Genomic DNA, 12,018 nt, shown 5'->3' with positions numbered 1-12,018 from the left:
CCCCGCGGCTGGTCCGCCTGCATCCCGCGGAATCTCGGGCCGACACACCCAATCTTCTCCTCCTCCGAGCACGCCCCCCCCCCAACAGCCTACATGCTCACAAGTGAACCCCCGCGAGGGCAGCTGTCACCACCTCCCCTCCCACAGCCACGCGGAGTAGACACCTTTCTCGCACACTCTGTGCCGGCTCACAGCCGTTCAATCTCCACCCTTACCCCCAGGCTCTTCCACATCCCACCCACGGGAACGAAAGTCACACAGAGCTCCCCATACACACGGAACAAACAGGCCTCGCATACACACGTACGTCCCTCATTGCTTGAACTCACGCCTCCCACTCCAGCCTCTCACACTCAGAGGGACATACCAGGACGAAAGTCACTCAGCGACCCTCGGGCACACCAACAGAGAAGGTACACGTTTCTCATGCAGATTCGTCTTTCCACAGCTATTCACAGTTGTTTCCAAGACTTTCACACACTCCTAAGATGCAGCATTTTCCCAATACACTATCCAACGGAACCCGTAGATGGCTTACACACTCCTAAATACATCCACATAAGGACCACACTCTCATTCACCAACATACACACCCACGTAGAACATACACATCTTTCTCCTGTGCACAGATACCCCCAAGAGGGCAGTGACACATTGCCACATCGCTCTCACACACACATCACCCACCCAGAAATATACCTCGCGGGTACCCACAAACACACCCCAAGGGCAGCAGAGGTTGTCCCCCTCTAGAGACGACGAAAGCAACTGGAGCCAGAGCAGTCACCTGTAGTGGCCCAGCCAGCACAGGTGCGGGGGAACCAGCAGCTCGGGCAGCCCCTGATAGCCCCTGCAGGGCTCACAAAGTGGGGCCAGGAAGCCGGAGAGCATGGTCGGCTCCCTCCCAAATCCTGCGACCTTGGTGCCCACACCAACTGCCCGCTGCTTCTGCTATTGCTCCTCTCTGCGAAGCCACATCCTGTCATCTTTACTCTCACCCTTTCCCCTGGAGTTCTGGCAGCCCGTTTCCCAACTGTAGCCAACCACATGTAGCCTGTGCTGGGGGCTGTGACCTCTGGGCAAGCCTGCCGCTTTGAGAAATAGCACCCAGAAGCTCAGAACCTCCTCCCAGCTTCCTTCAGGTTTCCCGTGGTCCTGGCAAGGTCTGACAGGGGAGGTGGGGCACCAGCCCTCCAGCCAGCAGCAATGCCAGGGTGGCCAGGAGGAGGGCAGTGAAGTCCCCAAGTCGTCGACACTGTCCTACTGGGGTGCATGTGTCCCTTTGGGGAAGTTTCTCAATGGTTCTGACACCCAGCTCTGAGGGCAGTTTGCAAAAGGCCTTCCAGCAACCAACGCCGCTCTCCCGTGCAGGCTCCTCTTCCCAGATCCCGCTGCTCTTAGCTCCCTCAACTGTGAGCCTCCTGCAAGCTCGGCCCTCCAACACACGGCCCCCCAACAATTCGAACATCAGAGCTCCCGTCTCCCTGCCAGGAACCTCTTTGCCCTTGTCTGAACCTCCGCAGAGCCGTTGGACAACAGGTGGGTAACCCCACTTATGCCACGACCCCTCACCCCAGAAAAAAGACTCATTGAGGGCCAGAGGTCCCCCTGCCCATGCCCAGGCCGCCCCGAGTACCTACTGTGTCTGGGGGGCCTCAGCTGGGATCTGTGGCACGTCCCAGGAGCGGTAGCGCCACATCTGCCTCAGTGCCCCCGGCCGCTCCCCTTCTTCTGTCCCCAGCGCCTCCGCGGGGCCCAGAGCAGTGGCCTCATCGCAGCCTCCCCCGGTACTGTGGCCGGCCCCCAATGCGCTCATCCTGCCCGACGACTCTCTTCCTCTTTCGGCACTTCCTGACCAGGGGGCCCTGCGAGAGGCCAGCTGGCTGCCCCAGAGGAGGGCCACAGGCCTCCCAGGCGCCTTCCGCTGGCTGGGGCAGGAGGCTGGCTGGGAAGAGGAGCTGCACGAGAGGGCAAGAGGCAGGTGAGGACAAGCCCAGCCCAGCAGCCAGGAGACAGCCCCAAGAGTAAGAGGCTGCCGGGCAGCCAGCAGGCCTGCCCGGGCTGGAATCTGAGCCTCAGCTGCAGTCTGGCCTTCCTCTCCACTTAACCTCTCCGACCTTCCCCGCAGGGTCCTGCTGAGGGCTGTCACCTCATCACAACTGATGGGTACATGGGTGGGCGGTGCTCAGCCCACATATAGTTCTCTTTCCTTAACACCTCTGTCAGCATCGCATCATCTAACACAGGGTCGGGCACGTGGATAGTGATGGAGTGGGAAGAGTAACCAAATTGGAGCTAGAAGATGTGGGCCTCTGTCCTGTTTCTGCCACCTACCAGCTGTGGAACTGGATCATTCATCCCCTAAGTATTTAGTGAGTGCCTTCAATGCTTCAGGCGCTGCATCAGAGTCTATAGCAGTGAGCAAGGAAACAGGGCCCCAAGCCCACGGAGCTTAGATTCTAGTGGGGAAGACATCTAGGAAATGAATAATCAATATGTAAAATAATGCCAGGAGATGAGATGCGCTATAGGGAAAAATGAGGAGGATGGGGGTGCTACTTAGGTAGGGGGATCTGGGAAGGCCTCTCTGAGGAGGTGACATTTCAGAACAGATCTGAATGAATCCAGAGAGCGAACTATGTGTCTGGGAGAACACTATTCTAGGTGGAAGGAACAGTAAGAGCAAAGACTGAACAAGGAATGCACTTGAAGTGTCTGAAGAATAAAAAAGGCCACACTGTGCTGGACTTTGGGGCCATCACGGGGACTTGGTAAATAAATTGTAAGGCATACGCTTACTCTTTATTATTCAGGTTGGTTCCAGGATGGAAAGTGTACCTTCCTCAAGCGCTCTTTACTCACAATGCTCTATAATTAATTCTTTAGCTCTCTATGTGTGTGTTACCCCAGAAGGCTGTAAATTTCTCGAGGACACAAATGGTGTCAGCTCAGTTCAGTTCAATAAACATTTACGCTACAGAACGTGCAGACACGGGAGTGCTCACGATGCCATCCTCAGAGAGCTCCCTCTGATGCTGTAATCACCTTTGTGTCCCTCATGACTGGGACATAATATTTCTCAAGAAATATTTGCTTAATAAGTCATGCTATGTCACGAGTCATTAACACTCAGTAATAATAAAACAATAGCTAATATTTCTTGGACACCTCCACGCCACAAACCTTGGAATCCTTGTCACGACCCTATGAGGCAGCTCTCGTTATTTTCCTCCTTTTATAGATGGGGAAACTGAGGCACAGAGCTGCTAAGTTCATTTGTCCAAGGTCACCCAGCTGGTCAGTAGTGGAAATAAGAATCGGACCCCAGAGTCTGTGCCTTTAAATAAGACATCCTGTTGCCCCTCCAGGCTTAGTGGCATAGCAGGGGCTTTCCCTCCAGCCCCTCATCTCTGAATCCCTCATGCTGTGGCCCATCAGGGACTCTGCCAGCCAGGCCAAGGGCCATTCTAGAATGAGGCTGTTGCAGGGCCCTGCCCTCTCCCAGGGATTCTGCAAGTAGCTTGAGCAGTTAAACAGAGGAAATGGGGCTGGGCTTGTTTTCCAGCTGAGGCTTCTCACAGCCCTGGAACAGCAGAGAGCAGGAAATGTGGCTCCTGGAGGGGAAGCTGGGCCAGCTGGAGGCTCTGGGAGGCAGAGCAGTCCCAGCTGGGGCACGGGGGTCCCCTTGGCCTTGTACTCTCTGAAGCTGTCATCACTTTCCAGGTGGGGTGGGGGAGGGTAGGACTGGAAGGCACAGGTGCACAAGGCTGGGGAGGACGCCCTTGGCAGTTCCTAGGACAACATGTGCTGGCAATTGGGGAGCTGGGGACCCCTCAGAATCCAGCCAGATCCACACAGGAAGAGGAATCTGGGTAAGAAAATTATTCTGGGCTTTGTGGAGGCCCCAGAGAGTGAGGCGTTCTACTTTCCGTGGCCTGGATGAGCAAGTGGGAGCTGGGGAGAAGAAATGTACCAGGGCACCAAGCACTCCACCTGCGATCTGGACAGCCTCTGCTCTCATAACCAGCCAGGACAGCCTCCTTGGCCTGACCTTCAAAGCTCCTTCTGCTCCGGTTCCTTTCTTTTTCGCCTCTTCGTCCAGGCTTTCCCTGCTGAGCTTTCCTCTCAGCCCACACCATGCTGGTGCCTGCCTCGAAGCAACTGTTGGACAATTTCTTCCCTCCTTTTTTGCACTCTCTTCAACATGCCGCCCTCACCCCTGCCATTCCATTCTGCATATGCTGCTCTCCTTACCCTGTCCGCCCTTAATGATTGGCCAGTCAAAATCTCCATCCTTCAGACCCCAGCCCAAGAAACAAAAGTGGGGAAGTGGAAAGAGCCCCAGCCACTGAGTCCATTTGTTCAAACTCCAGCCTGTGCTGGGTGACCCTGGGCAGGTCACTTAACATCTTTGGGTTGGACCCGATGATTTCTAAGATCTTGTCTAGCTTTGCCGGTTTCATTTGGATCTCCTCCCCTGATCTCCAGGTTTTCACTCATTCATTCATTCGTATGACAAATATTTTGTAAGTACCTACTAAGTGTCACAGCCTGCTCCAGAGCCAGCATTCCCATCCCACTGATTTATCTCTCGCATGCATTTTTGTTCCCAAGAATATTCCTAGATCATGTGGCCTTTTGGGCACATTAGTCTTGTCTCCTTACAAGATTCTTGAAGCCTCTGTTGCTGCTGGCTAGGTGCTGGGTGCACAGTATGTGCTCAGTAACTTCCTATGGAAATTGAGTACGGTGTCCAACAAGTTGAACAGGGGCAGGGGGACTGGCTTCCTCTTGCCGTGAGTGGCTCTGGTGAGACATGGGGGATTTTTGAGGCTAAGTCCCTCCCTAGCAGCTAGGCCTGTGATCCAGGTAGCTGCTGAAGCCCTTGGGAACAACCCAGAGTCCAAGAGTACCTGCCGATCGCTGGCCCCTGCCCCACAGAGGAGCAAGATGCACCTGCGTTGGACTGTAAGTGCCGCTGGCTAGTGACAGATGGAAATTCGATTAGGCTCCTTCTGGGAAGCCTCATTAAAGTCCTGAGCAGGAGGAAATCTGGAGGAGGGGCTGGGGACTCTCTCCCACTGGGGCCAGAGAGCTGTGGAAGCCCAGCAGACACAGGTGGTCCCTCAAACCACCATCTCTCTTGGAAACTGTCCTTTGGTACCTCCGAGGCCCCCGGCTGGAGGGGAGGGGGGAGCCTGGGTGGCTCTCCTCTCCATCTGGGTCAGCTGGATCTGCCCTAAAGAACTCTCTTCTGCCCCCAGCCTGGACTGTAGCATCAAGCCCCCAGGGCAGGATCAGGGGGACTCCAGCCCCGCAAGTCTCCCCCGCTCCCCCCATCTGTTGGCTCATAAACCCAGATGGAAGAAGCATCTTTTATCCCCCACTCCTTGGGATATGTGCACTTGGTATAGAGCCAAAAGAAAAGATCCTAAGGATGGAAGTCCAGGCTCTTGGAAGCCTGACAGAGTAAAAGGAGTTTTTGGAGTGAAACCGATCTGAATCCGGATCCTGGTCTACCAGTTCCTGGCTGTGGGACCTCAGCAAATTGCTTAGCTTCTCTGAGGCTCAACTTCTTACCAGTAAGATGCTGCCCAGTGGTCCTCAAACCCCCACCTACTCTGCGCTCCCCACTTAGTCTTCCTTCCCCGGACATCGCAGGCCGAGAGCACTGGTCAAGCACAGCGGAGCCCAGCAGAAGCCAGATCGAATCCCAAGGCCTCTCCGACTTGCTCTGTGTATCCTTGAACAGAGGTTTCCCCAGCCTGTGCTGCCCTTGTCCTCAGGACCTGGACCCTTGAGGACTTTCTCTTAATGCTCGGCTCTGAAATTGCACCAATTGAAGCAAAAATGAGACCTGGGGTTTTTCAGCAGCTCACACACCAGAGAAGCTGTTTAAATGCTTCTGCTGGAATTGGTCCTCCCAGCTCCCCTCTGAAATGCCCGAATAGCTTGTGCCCACTGGTGCGAGGGGTTGGGGGCGCATCAGCTGCTGGGGGGCATGCCCCAAGCACCCTCTGTCAAAACAGGGTCGGAGAAAACCCTCTTTCTTGGATCTTAGTCCTGGTGGCTGCTGCCTTCATGATGAGCCTGGCTCCACCTCCGGCTCTGCCCTCCTTGGCCTTCGACTCTCTTGTCAGCAAGAACCTCAGGTCCCTGGAGGGAGGAAGGCGTTCTGGGAGTTGGCCCGGGCCCCGCCCTTCCCAAGGGAAGGAAAATGGAGAGACCCCCAGCTTCCGGCTTCCTCTGGCAACAGGCCCCCTCCTCCCGCTGCAGCTCCGCTCTCTGCCCCCGGTTTTTGCATTTTTAATTCAGGACAGAATGTGATCTCTTGCAGCGTGTTGCTTTATCCTGTTGCTATTTAAATTACAAATCGGCCCCATCTCCCTGTCACTCCTGGGTTATTTTTAGCTTCTGGTAAATAGCAGCAGGGAGAGTGGGATCAGGTGCCCCTCCCTCGAGGAGCTGTGTACCCACAGCCCCGTGCCCGTTGCTGGGGGACCCTCCCCTGCCAATTGGCACCCCCAGTCGCTTCCCCCGAGCCCCTCTGTGGCAGTGGAGCGGGTATGGAGAGGGCCGCAGGCTGGGACATGCATGCTTGCTCAGCCCTTTGCTCTTAAGTCTCTGTTTTAACTCTGCCACCCTCAGGTCTCACCACCCATCCATCACTCAGGGTCTGCCTCCTTCAGAGGCCTTCCTGGACCCCCCCAACCCACAAGGCGGTCCAGCCGCAGAGGGCCAAAGATCTGTCTCGCCTCTGCTATGAGTCAGGAACTTCACGTCTCTTATCTTCTTTCATCTTCCCAGCCACCCTCTTGTGCAGGTATTACTGATCCCAGGTTTCCATGAGGAAACAGGGTCAGAGGTGAAAGCGACTTACCCAGCGAGGAAGGGGCAGGGCTGGAATTTGAACCCAGGTTTTCTGACCCCAAGTCTGCATGCGTGTGCGTTGCACTGCCTCTCGTGGCAGAACGCATGTGCCACTCTGCCCAATGCCCACCATCAGCTGGTTTTCCCATGTGTTTGTCCTGTCCCATCTATGGGATCAGGGGCTGGCAGACTATGGCCCACGGGCCGTATCTGGCTTGCTGCCTGTTTTTGTATGGCTGTGAGCTAAGAATGGTTTTTACAATTTTCAATGGTTAGAAAAAAGTGAAAGAATAATATTTGTGAAAGTGGAAATGATATGAAATTTAAAGTTCAGGGTCTATAAATAAAGCTTTACTGGAACCCAGCCATGCTCATTCGTTTACATATAATCTATGGTTGCTTTTGCACGACAATGGCAGAGCAGGGTGACAGAGACCATGTGATCCCAGAGCCTAAAATATTTACTGTCTGGCCCCGTACTGGATCACACTTTTGTCAAGGGAAGGGACCATGTCCCATACTTTCACGTCGTACAGTGCCTGGCCCAGGGGCAGAACTCCAGACAGAGGTGCTGGTCTTCCTTCAAGACCCTTCTGGGGCCACAACAGCACGCAGCACGGGGAAGGCCCCTGCCAGCCACATCCCAGTGATTCGGCTCCCGTTTTCCCTTTCTCTCTCTCCTTCAGCTTCTTCACAGATGAAACCAGTGGTTTCCAAACCTGCCTGGCTATCAAAATTAGGTGGCGGAGGCTTTTAAATTTGAGATGCCCAAGCCCAACCCCAGACTATGTGTATCAGGATCTCCAGGACTAGGGCTTTAGAAATGATTTGAAAAGAGATCCCCAGGTGATACAGTTTGGGAACCACTGGGCTTAGCTTCAGAGGCCCAAGTTCTGCATCTTCTGACGGGTCCTTTCAGACCAAACCCAATGCCCCTTGCTCCCCTCTGGCTTTTCCCAGGCTGGAGGCCACCTTCCAGTCGTTTCTTGAGCCCAACCCTGAGCATTTAGGACTTCCTTAAGTGTATGGGAGGTAACTTTCTTAATGCCCAGATGCAGACGCAAGACATAAGAGCATCACCTCTCTGCCCTTTCTGGACTTATTGGAAACCAGATCCCATTAAAACCAAACAAGAAACCACCTCTCTCAAGTCTTTCTCTTGCCTATTTTCCTGCATCCCCCACTCCCTCCACATCGAGTTTCTCCTGGCACAGACCTGCCATCTCTCCATCACCTAAACCAGCTGCCACGGCTGCTTCCAGCCCACGCCGGGGCTGTGGGATGAAGGGAACCTGTTTTTCAGAAACCCCCACGCCCCTAAAAGCTTCTACTGTCCTGCTGAAAGCCCCCCGTCCTCGCTGACGTCAGAGGCAGCCAGGCCTCAATCCAGCTTCCGCTTCCACCCCTCGCCCTCAGATTTTTTGCCCCCGCATTCCTATCTAAAAAGCCTTTTCTCTGTGTGAAGGGCTTTCAACTGCTTTTCTTAGCAACTCCTCACAGCAGGGGTGGGAGGTTGAGCTTCGAGCCAGAGCTGCAGGGAACGGTGGCAGGCAGAGGGACGTGAAAAGGGCCCCCGTGGGCCTGAGCTCCTGCCAGCCCCCATGGCCTGTACAAGGAAGGGTGGCACTGGTCACCAGGCCACTCAGCTCTGCAGCCACGTGGGAGGGCTTAGCTGGAAAGCACAGCTCGTTCCACTGGGGTCCCCTGGGCAGCCTAGGGCTGCTGTCTCGTTCCCAGGGCTTCCTCTGCCCCTTACCCAGGGGGCTCTTCCTGCCTTGATGCTCTGTCCAGTCTGGTCCTAAGACTGGGCTCCTGGCCTGACCCTGGGGTACAAAGAGGTGCCTTGCCTGACCCGTCCAAGGCTGACAGCTGGAGCCCACCCTGGGGCTGTCTCCTGCAGCCCTCACACAGGTGACCCAGTGGTCTCCTGATCCCTTCACAGCCAGAGAGGAGCCATGGCTCAGTTACCTTGCATCCTTAGTGACTAGAGACCTCAAGTTTGGGATGTAGAGAGGCCTCCAGTCAGGAACCACCCAAGGGGAATCCCAGCCCTTGCAGCTGCCTCTGTGTGTGTGCGCGTGCAGCATCTTCCATCTCAGCTCTTTAATTATTCTCTGCTCCCTATCCTCTAAGCCTCTACCCCATTCTGGTCTCCTTTCCAGGCCCAGATGCTGTTTGTCCCTGACTCACAGCCAAGGAAAATCCTAGAGTCACCCCCTTATGTTATAGGGGAAGAACTGAGGCCCAGAGAGGGATATTGTCTAGCTCAAGGACACAAAGCAAGTCACTGGCAGAAAACAGAATACAAGCCAGGTCTCCTGACTCCCAGACTAACATTTCTTTCAGGTTTCTACAGTCTATACCCATCCCCCATCCATTCTTCTGCACTCTCCTCCCTTAAGGGACTTTCAGGGGCTCCTTTATCTGCAACCAGAAGGCATGGGACAGAAGAGGCCCTCCTCTCAGCATGGCATTCTGGAAGGACTTGGTAATGGAGCCCAGTGTACCTCTGATTCCTTCCCCAGAAGTGAAGGTGGAACCCACGGGAACCTAAGCGACTGCCCACTTACTCTGAGCATCTCCCTCCATGATGGCGGAGAAGCCCCACTCCTTCTCTCTCAACCTCCCCGAGGGATGGAGGCCTCATGGCCACTAAAAATACCGGAGCCCTTCGAGCTCCCGGGGCTGGGCTGGTTTTATGAAACCCCTTCCCAGAAGCCCCAGAGAGAAGCAGGCCAGCCTCAGACACACCCCAAAGCCCCGAGGTTGTAACCAGATGGGGACCTTGTCCCCTCTAACTAGGCTGAGGGCTTCAAGGACTGCAGATGCCTCCATGTCCCTGCTGGACCCTGCAAAGGAGGTCACGCTGGGCCAGGGGCTTTAGCGGGGGCAGCCTGTCCAAGTCGAGGCTGTGGTCTGGGAGGGGAAGAGGGAGGTGCGGGCTGCCCCTCCAATGCCCCCCCCACCCCCCGTGTAGCTTAGCCACCCTTGCTGAGGGGCACCTCACTGTCTCCATCCCAGGTCACAGAAGTAGTCCCTGGGGCCCACTCCAGCTGTCTCCTCCAGGGGATCCCTGAGTAGAGGCGGCTGGACCGCGGAGGCTGGGGATCTTTCACAGGCGGAGATGGTTTAATTAAGAAGAATCGGCTAGAGGCGCCAGGTTCAGCCTGCCACTGGGGGTGCCAGTGAGGGCCTGCTGGTGCAAAGGGGTCCAGGAGCGGATTCCCTTCCCCATCTCTAGGCATCAGGGGCTCAGCCCTGGTGGCAGGGAGCATCTCAGTCACTTCCACAAGCCAGTGCCTAGCACAGGGTCAGCACACAGGAGAGCTCAGGTAGGGCCTAGTGAATGACTAAGGGGTCCCTCTTTCCCCAGCAGAAGGGCCAGGGGGTGTCTCCCGGCTCTCCCTAGGGCAGAGGGGTTTGTAAGGATCACGTCTCGGTTATTTCTCCCCTCAGCGCCCAGTGCGGTGCTTGGCACGCAGTTGGCATCAGTAATTCCGTGTTGAATGAATCGGGCTTTCACGGTTCATATAGACAAGGGGTCCCAGAAGCTCTCCCTTCCCCCTGCACACGGAGGACAGAGACCCCCCTGGAAGTCATTTCTGAATCCCCAGGGCCTAGAGCGGCGCGGGGCCAGCTGCGGGCGCTCCATGAATGTCAACTGAAAATGGGGGTGGTCCCAAGCGCTGCGCCCCCCCCCCCCCCCCCCCCCGTTCTCCTTACCTGTAGGACACCTGCTTTCGGAGGTGCATCTGGCGGAAGCGTTCCTCCACCGGGGGCCCAGCGGCCATGCCCCGGGGGCCCTCGGGCCACGGCGGCGGGACCGCGGGTTCCTCCCCGCGCCGGCAGCGCCGCCGCACCACCTCCTCCTCGGCCGCCCGGCCGCCGCCAGCCCCGTCCCCGCGGGGCCCTCCACCGCCCAGCCCCTCGGCCATTCTGCGGCAGCCGGTTCGCGCGGCCTCCGCGGCCTGTCGGGGTTCCCTGCTAAAGTTGGGTCTCCCTTCCTCCTGGGCCCCGGGACGCGCGGCGGGGACCGAGGCAAGTGCTGGGTCCCGCGCGTCCCTCCCGACGCCGGGGCTGCGCCGACGGGAGCAGCGGGATGCGGGGCGCTGCGCCTGGAGGGGCCGGCTGAGAGCCTCCCGAGCCCCGGGGGGTCCTTGGCGGGGGTCCTCGGTGGGGGTCGGGGTGCCGCGTCGTGCGCGCCGGGGTGCCCCCCGGACGGCTGCAGCCGGAGCCCGAGCGGAGCGGGAGCCGGAGCTCGCTCGCCGCTGCTGCGCGCCCGAGTGTCACCTTAGAGACACCGCCAGCCCGCGGGGTCCGGGGGGAGGCGCCGCCCCGCCCCGCCTGCCCGGCTCGGGCACGGAAGGAGCGAGCCCGGCCCAGCGGAGGCCGGCACGAGCCCTACCCCGGGGCGCAAGGCTGGGGGCGTGGGGCGCCCGAGGAGCCCACCCCTGCGCCCCCTCCCCCGGACCCCGCGGCTCGGCAGCTGCCAATCACAGCCCCGCCTGTCACTCAGCGGCGGCGATGCGCCCCCCCCCCCCCCCCCCCCTCGTCCCGCGCTTTCCTGCCGGGCTGGCGCCGCGGCGCCGGGGGGGGGGGGGGGGGGGGGGGGGGGGCGGGGGCGTTGACATGAGCTGGCTTTAACCCCGTCGGCGCCACTGGAATTTAGAGACCCGGTTAGATTTGGGGAAGGGGCACAGGAACACACTCTGGGACGCCTTGAATTTGGGGATGGATCTGATCGCCGGTAACACCGTCTCTAGGCCTAGAGATCTTCTGGACTTGCCCGGAGAGGGACCCCGCTGGGGGTGAGGGAGCTTCCCCAACTGGAGCCCTCGGTCGCCAGCCCCAAGGCGCGGCTGCCTCCTCTGACCTGCCCTCCCGAGGCTCCCGGGCCAGGGTCTCCCAGAAGGTTGAATGAGCCTCCTGGGTTAGGAGAGGCTGATGGGAGAGGGGGAAGCCCACTGGGAAAGGAACGACTAGAGGGCTCCTTGTGGTCCATCTTGGACGCCCCCTTTTCTTCCCCCTCTAAATCTCATGGTCCCTCCTTGCATCATCTCCTCTTGTCCTTGGGGTATTCATCACTTGAACGTTACATCTGAATGATGGTGGGACCCTGGTTAACTTCTCAGATCTAAGGCCTCCTGT

At 57.7% G+C, this 12,018-nt stretch overlaps 1 protein-coding gene across 9 annotated transcripts in view; it reads right to left on the bottom strand.

Moving 5' to 3' along the window:
- The window catches only part of DGKZ (diacylglycerol kinase zeta), a 41,309-nt gene extending 30,121 nt beyond the window's left edge, over window positions 1–11,188 (bottom strand). For 2 of the 9 annotated variants that reach the window (XM_046643550.1, XM_046643553.1), the window contains exon 1: window positions 10,594–10,707. Coding sequence is in view for 4 of the 9 variants with exons in the window: in XM_046643557.1 (XP_046499513.1) it covers window positions 10,594–10,805 (212 nt within the window). In the remaining 5 variants the exon portion in view is untranslated. Of the gene's footprint in view, window positions 1–1,640; window positions 1,832–10,593 lie in introns of those variants that run through there. The other 7 variants (XM_046643558.1, XM_046643565.1, XM_046643557.1 and 4 more) reach the window with 6 other exon arrangements.
- Between the last annotated feature and the right edge of the window lie 830 nt (window positions 11,189–12,018).

Source organism: Equus quagga, chromosome 17, assembly GCF_021613505.1.
Source record: "Equus quagga isolate Etosha38 chromosome 17, UCLA_HA_Equagga_1.0, whole genome shotgun sequence".
Lineage (NCBI taxonomy): Eukaryota > Metazoa > Chordata > Mammalia > Perissodactyla > Equidae > Equus > Equus quagga.
The sequence above is the reverse complement of the archived record's forward strand: the minus strand, read 5'-3'. Positions and strand labels throughout refer to the sequence as shown.